At 36.2% G+C, this 5,724-nt stretch overlaps 1 protein-coding gene across 1 annotated transcript; it reads right to left on the bottom strand.

Moving 5' to 3' along the window:
* Positions 1-761: 761 nt before the first annotated feature.
* Positions 762-5,026, bottom strand: LOC106345029 (RNA-binding protein with multiple splicing-like). The gene is given in 13 exon segments (XM_013784304.1): positions 762-864; positions 951-969; positions 972-1,032; positions 1,128-1,197; positions 1,314-1,405; positions 1,693-1,807; positions 4,148-4,213; positions 4,215-4,247; positions 4,249-4,261; positions 4,421-4,496; positions 4,575-4,640; positions 4,642-4,755; positions 4,952-5,026. Coding segments are annotated over 13 exon segments (903 nt in total).
* Between the last annotated feature and the right edge of the window lie 698 nt (positions 5,027-5,724).

Here is a 5,724-nt window from a genome sequence, read left to right as displayed (position 1 = left end):
TTTGAAAAACGTCCAGTATCGACTAGCCTGAAGCAGCAGGACACTGACATCAGTAAGCAACGATATAGGCACATTGGAGAAAATGTTATAAGTCGACTTCATGCTCTTAGGGGCTCCAGCGTCAGGCTCTGTAGCTGGACACCAAAAGATAAATCTTAACTCACTTTGTACGTGAAAAATTCCAACCTGATTGTCCCTGCACAAGGTCACGCCAGACCTATACATGCATATTGCCTTAACTATAGGCCAACAAAGTAATGGAGTGCCTGTCTTTCAATTAAATTCAGCTCAGTTTCAATAATTGACAAAAAAATGGATGTGCTCATACTAAGAAGAAAGAATGATCAAGATGGTAAATGATGGAGACTGACACGGATGTGAGAGATCATGATAGCCGCGTTCCACAAAAATATAATGTTATGTTATTGATATGATAGGCCATGCAGTGAAACGAATTTGATGGATATTATTATGTAACGTAATGTTCCTAGCTAACATAGCAAATGGATTTTCATTGGGGGTTGGGGGTCAAAATGATGAAATGAATCTTCGCTGAAGCAGTAAGAAGAAAAACAAATGGCAAAGAGAACTCCTGCAGAATTCAAAACCACACTTGAGAATGCATGTATATGTTGACAAGGTCACACTATATGCATCCATCACATGAGCAAGAAGCAATGCTTAGAAATGTCGAGAATGAAATGGATGCAAATGATGACTGCCTGCAAGATAAAGAAGAGAGTACATCCCTCTCCAAGGAACTACTGATATGTCAAGGCTCCCTGAGCTCCATTTACACTCGGAGAAGGAAAGAAAGAATGGCCGCCGCCTTCCTTCCTCTTCCCATATGGATTCTTGGAATATGTATCATTAGATTAAGAAGAAACAAACAGATTAATTGGCCATATTGGAATATAAAGAAACAAGTAGAGTGAGTGATCAAAGGATATTGGATCTTCATGCCAACTGACCGGAACTTGGAATGACAGCACCTTGCAAATTATGGTGGACGTTTGTGGCACTATTGACATCCTGAAAAGGTCAAAATACAATCGTTTAACAATATGCTAGAAATATGTTTGCTAGTGCGTACACACATAGATGGTAATGGGGTTTGGAGAATCAACCTCGAATTCAATAAAGCAAACGGTATGCCTTTCCTGTCTAAGAATCTTCATTTGATTGAAACCAGGTTGCCTGTAAGATAAAAAGTACAGCTGAGCAGAGGATTCTTGACTACTGATACAGAAAAGCCAAGATCTCAAAGAAAGCAATGGACTGAAGGAGTGCCATTAAACCAATCTGATACTCACGAGCTCAACAGACTCCATAATTCTTCTTCGTTAATATTCTCCGGGAGATTACCAATAAATAAGGTATTGCAAGGAGGATTATCCTTAGCATTCTGCAATAAAATAAAATAAAATAAAAAGATAGAAAGCAGCATGAGATACAAAATCTCAAATACGGTACAACAGTCACTAAACAACCAGCAGCCATGGCAAATACAGAGCACTACACAATGTTCTTAAATTACGCAACAACTAGTTGTCCAAGCCTCCAACACACAAATACCAGACTCTGGCACATATGGTGACCAGAGAGTATAGCATGAACTGCAAGTGCCACGTGGATTTGAGGTAGATAACAGCAAAACTATATAAATGAAATGATGAGAAAATGAAACTTCACCTGTACAGGCACATATGAACTAGGAGCTGCTACAGGTGTTGGCGGAGGCATTGGTACAGAGGGAGCATGATAACCCGCATAGGTGTCATATGGTGGAGGTGTAGATGCCATATACCTTAATCAAATGTTATATTTGATGTCAAATAAGCAAATAAACCAAAATGATGTACCAAACAAAACATCTCAAATTATATATCCCCTATAATATATTTGCAAAGTGATTTTGCCAAATGTCATTTCTACAATCAATTTCACAAAACAAATATGACATGGCTACTGAAATTGATGACATGGCTTCTGAAAAAATATGACATGGATAATTTCATTTAATGTTGATTTATATTTTTGGCAAACTTATTAGAATATGGTAATAATTCATATATTACATTTAATATTGATATTTCTTTTTGGTAAACTTCTTTTAAATATGGTAATAAGCTCATACATCATCTATAAAATAAATATATTCATATATAACATTTCAAATTTCGAAATGTTATTATTTTGTATAATTATACAATTTGTATTACTACTAAAGCTTTCAAAAATTTCTACAATTTAAAAAAAAAATTAAATATCTAACCGTAAAATCATTAGTTTCTTATATATCTACAAATTTTATAAATATTGTTTAGGCTAAATTTTTGATAATTATACAATTTTTATCAGTTTTATGCAAATTGATTTAATATATATCAAATATATATTAAATATTAGTAAGAAAATAGTAAAATATATAATATTTAATAAATTTATTTTTAAATATACATTAGATTTAAAAAAAATTCTTACTGCACATGGTACAGGAAAACACCTAGTATATATATATATATATATGGCAATTCTTTCAGATAGTCATTTTTTTAAGTTTTTGTCACAAAAATAGAGTTCAAAAAATCAAAATAACCAAAAAAGGCTTTTTTATTTTGAAAATTTTAATTTTAATTTTTTATTTTTTTTTTATTTGAAACCCTATTCCCAAAACTCTACACCTTAACTCTAAATCATAAGTCTAGATTAATTAACCATAGGGTAAAAACACATTTTTACCCTTTAATAAAATTTATTTTGATCTTTTTTTTTATTGAATGATATTTTTGTGATAAAAACTGGAAAAAAGGTTATCGTAGAGAATTTCTCTGTATTATATACGAAGAAATAGTTAAATGCCCTCACCCATGAGTAGAGGTGTCAACTGGGCGGGCTCACCATGGGCTAGCCCAGTCCAATTCATTTTGGGCGGGCTATGGACGTGCCCAATTAATAAATGGTCCAACTGGATAAAAGACCAATTGGTACATGGTCTAATTCGGCGAAGACCAAATGGACAATGGGTGTCCATGGGCTTCCTAAAACATGTTTTTATGAGTTTAACAAAAGAAAACATAACTTTACATTTGAACCCAAAACAATAGTTTTTTCTTTAAAATAAAAAATTCACGATTTTGACGGAAAACATAATTTCACAATTTTGACGGAAAAATGTATTTCATTAATTTGGCGGGAAAATGCAATTTCTCGGTTTTGGCGGGAAAACGCAATTTTTCGGTTTTGGCATGAAAACGCAATTTCTCGGTTTTAGCGGGAAAACACAATTTCTCGATTTTGGCGTGAAAACACAATTTCTCGGTTTTGGCGGGAAAACGCAATTTCTCGGTTTTGGCGGAAAAACTCAATTTCTCGGTTTCAGCGGGAAAACACAATTTCTCGGTTTCGGCGGGAAAACAAAATTTCTCGGTTTCGGCGGGAAAACGCAATTTCTCGGTTTTGGCGGGAAAGCGCAATTTCTCGGTTTTGGCAGAAAAACGCAATTTCTCGGTTTTGGCGGGAAAACGCAATTTTTTGGTTTTGGCGGGGAAACGCAATTTCGTGGATTATTTCTCGGTTTCAGCGGGAAAACACAATTTCTCGGTTTCAGCGGGAAAACGCAATTTCTCGGTTTCGGCGGGAAAATGCAATTTCTCGGTTTCGGCGGAAAAGCGCAATTTCTCGGTTTTGGCAGAAAAACGCAATTTCTCGGTTTTGGCGGGAAAACGCAATTTTTCGGTTTTGGCGGAAAAACGCAATTTTTCGAACAATTTCTCGGTTTCGGTGGGAAAGCGTAATTTCTCGGTTTTGGCGGAAAAACACAATTTTCGGTTTTGGCGGGAAAACACAATTTTCGGTTTTGGCGGAAAAACGCAATTTCTGGTTTTGGCGGGAAAACGCAATTTTTCGGTTTCAAACAAGAAAAAAATACTTTTATAATTTTTGAAAGTAAACATAATTTCAAAATTTTAGAAATAAGATCTAAACTAATAATTAAAAAATAAGACCATTTGGACATGGTCTCTATTGGTCTTGGACATTTGTTTGGACCATTGTCCAATATGGACCACCCATTATTGCCCAAAACTGAAATGGTCCAACTGGTCATGCCGATTTGGACTATGGACGGACCATTTGACAGCTATACCCATGAGGTGGACCCCAAACTGGCGGCGGTAGATGGTGGAAGGGAGACGGACTATAAACAGAGTGTGCAGTCACCACTAATTCGTAACCGCTTACTTTGAATCCCCAACATTTCCTACAAAACAACAAAAGAACACCAAGGTGAAATATGATTGGCGATAGTACCAATGAAACTAGATAAAGAGGAGGGCACAAAAGTGAATCAAGCAAGCTTAAGTGAGATGGCCAATGCTTTAGTACACAGCAGGCTTATGCCATTAAAGTTGGAGCTAACCTATTTTAACAAAGAGATTCTTCTTGGCCATCTCTGTATGTATCACAGACTTTGACTCAGCATCAAACACCAAATGCTACATGCCAAAAACAATATATGTCAAAAAAAAAGGTAAGCATTAGAGTTCAACAATGAAGAGAAGTAGTAGACAGACCTGAAGAGCATCTCTGGCTGCCAATGCAAACTGAGCCGTGGAGAAACGAGAAAAACCCATGGGCTTTTTCTCCCTTGAAGTTCACTTGAGAAGCCTCGTAACCAGGCAACCATCTCAAGAGATTCAGAAGCTCCCTCTCCTTTACATCATCAGGAAGCCCCGTGATGAAGATTGTCCGAAGCTGAACAACAGATTCAAAACTCGTGTAAGATATCATCATGCGTGTCTGAACCAAATCAACTGATAAAAACAACAACTACATAAACCATGTGCATCATATTCAGACATGTAAAATAAAAATCCCAACTTGAAACAAAATCAAAGAAGCCTGTCTGAACATATATATAGGGAGAGAGAGAGTGGGACAAAGTTGTAACCTCGTCAAAAGGAGGACGATTATGATTGTCAACTAAACCATGAGGAGAAGTGTGACAGGATAAGTCACATATCATAGTTATCGTTATCTAATTGTTAGTTTTCCTTATTATGCTTAGCTTTATCTTTTTTTTCTTTTCCTAGCTAGCTAGGTTAAGCTTCTCTTGGGTTTTACTATATATGTAGCCTCAAGGCAAAGTTTTAAGACATACAATCAATAAACTATCTTCTTCACCTATTACTTATCTCTCAAGCAACCATTGTTAAGTTCACACAAAGAACCTTGCATACAAACTTTTTCTTTCGAGTTGATCCTTCTTCATTCGTGATCATCTCATGGACCTCTGTTTACCCGTTCTTCGAATCCATAGTAAGATTTCTAGTTTGGGATCTATCTATCTAGGTTTCCTATCTCAGTGGTATCAGAGAAAACAGTCCTCCGGCCTAAGTTATGGACACTCGACAAACCACCGCTTTGAACTATATGAGCAAAAAAATTGAAGAACTGCTCTCCTTACAAACTCAACAAACCGAAGATATACGCAAGGATCTAGGCGGCGAAATAAACACACTCAAAGATATCATAAAAATAATAATTCTCTAATGCCTCACCAGCCTTCAACCAACGCGAAGGAAAACAACATGAAGATCAAACATCCTCTGTTCTTACCGCTACAGAAACAGAGCAACGACAAGACCCACCTGATCGTTTTTCTCTAGAACAGAGCGTAACAAAAGATCAACGCAACCACGACCACCACCAAAATCAAAACCA

The sequence above is a fragment of the Brassica oleracea genome, chromosome C5 (assembly GCF_000695525.1).
Source record: "Brassica oleracea var. oleracea cultivar TO1000 chromosome C5, BOL, whole genome shotgun sequence".
Lineage (NCBI taxonomy): Eukaryota > Viridiplantae > Streptophyta > Magnoliopsida > Brassicales > Brassicaceae > Brassica > Brassica oleracea.
The sequence above is the reverse complement of the archived record's forward strand: the minus strand, read 5'-3'. Positions and strand labels throughout refer to the sequence as shown.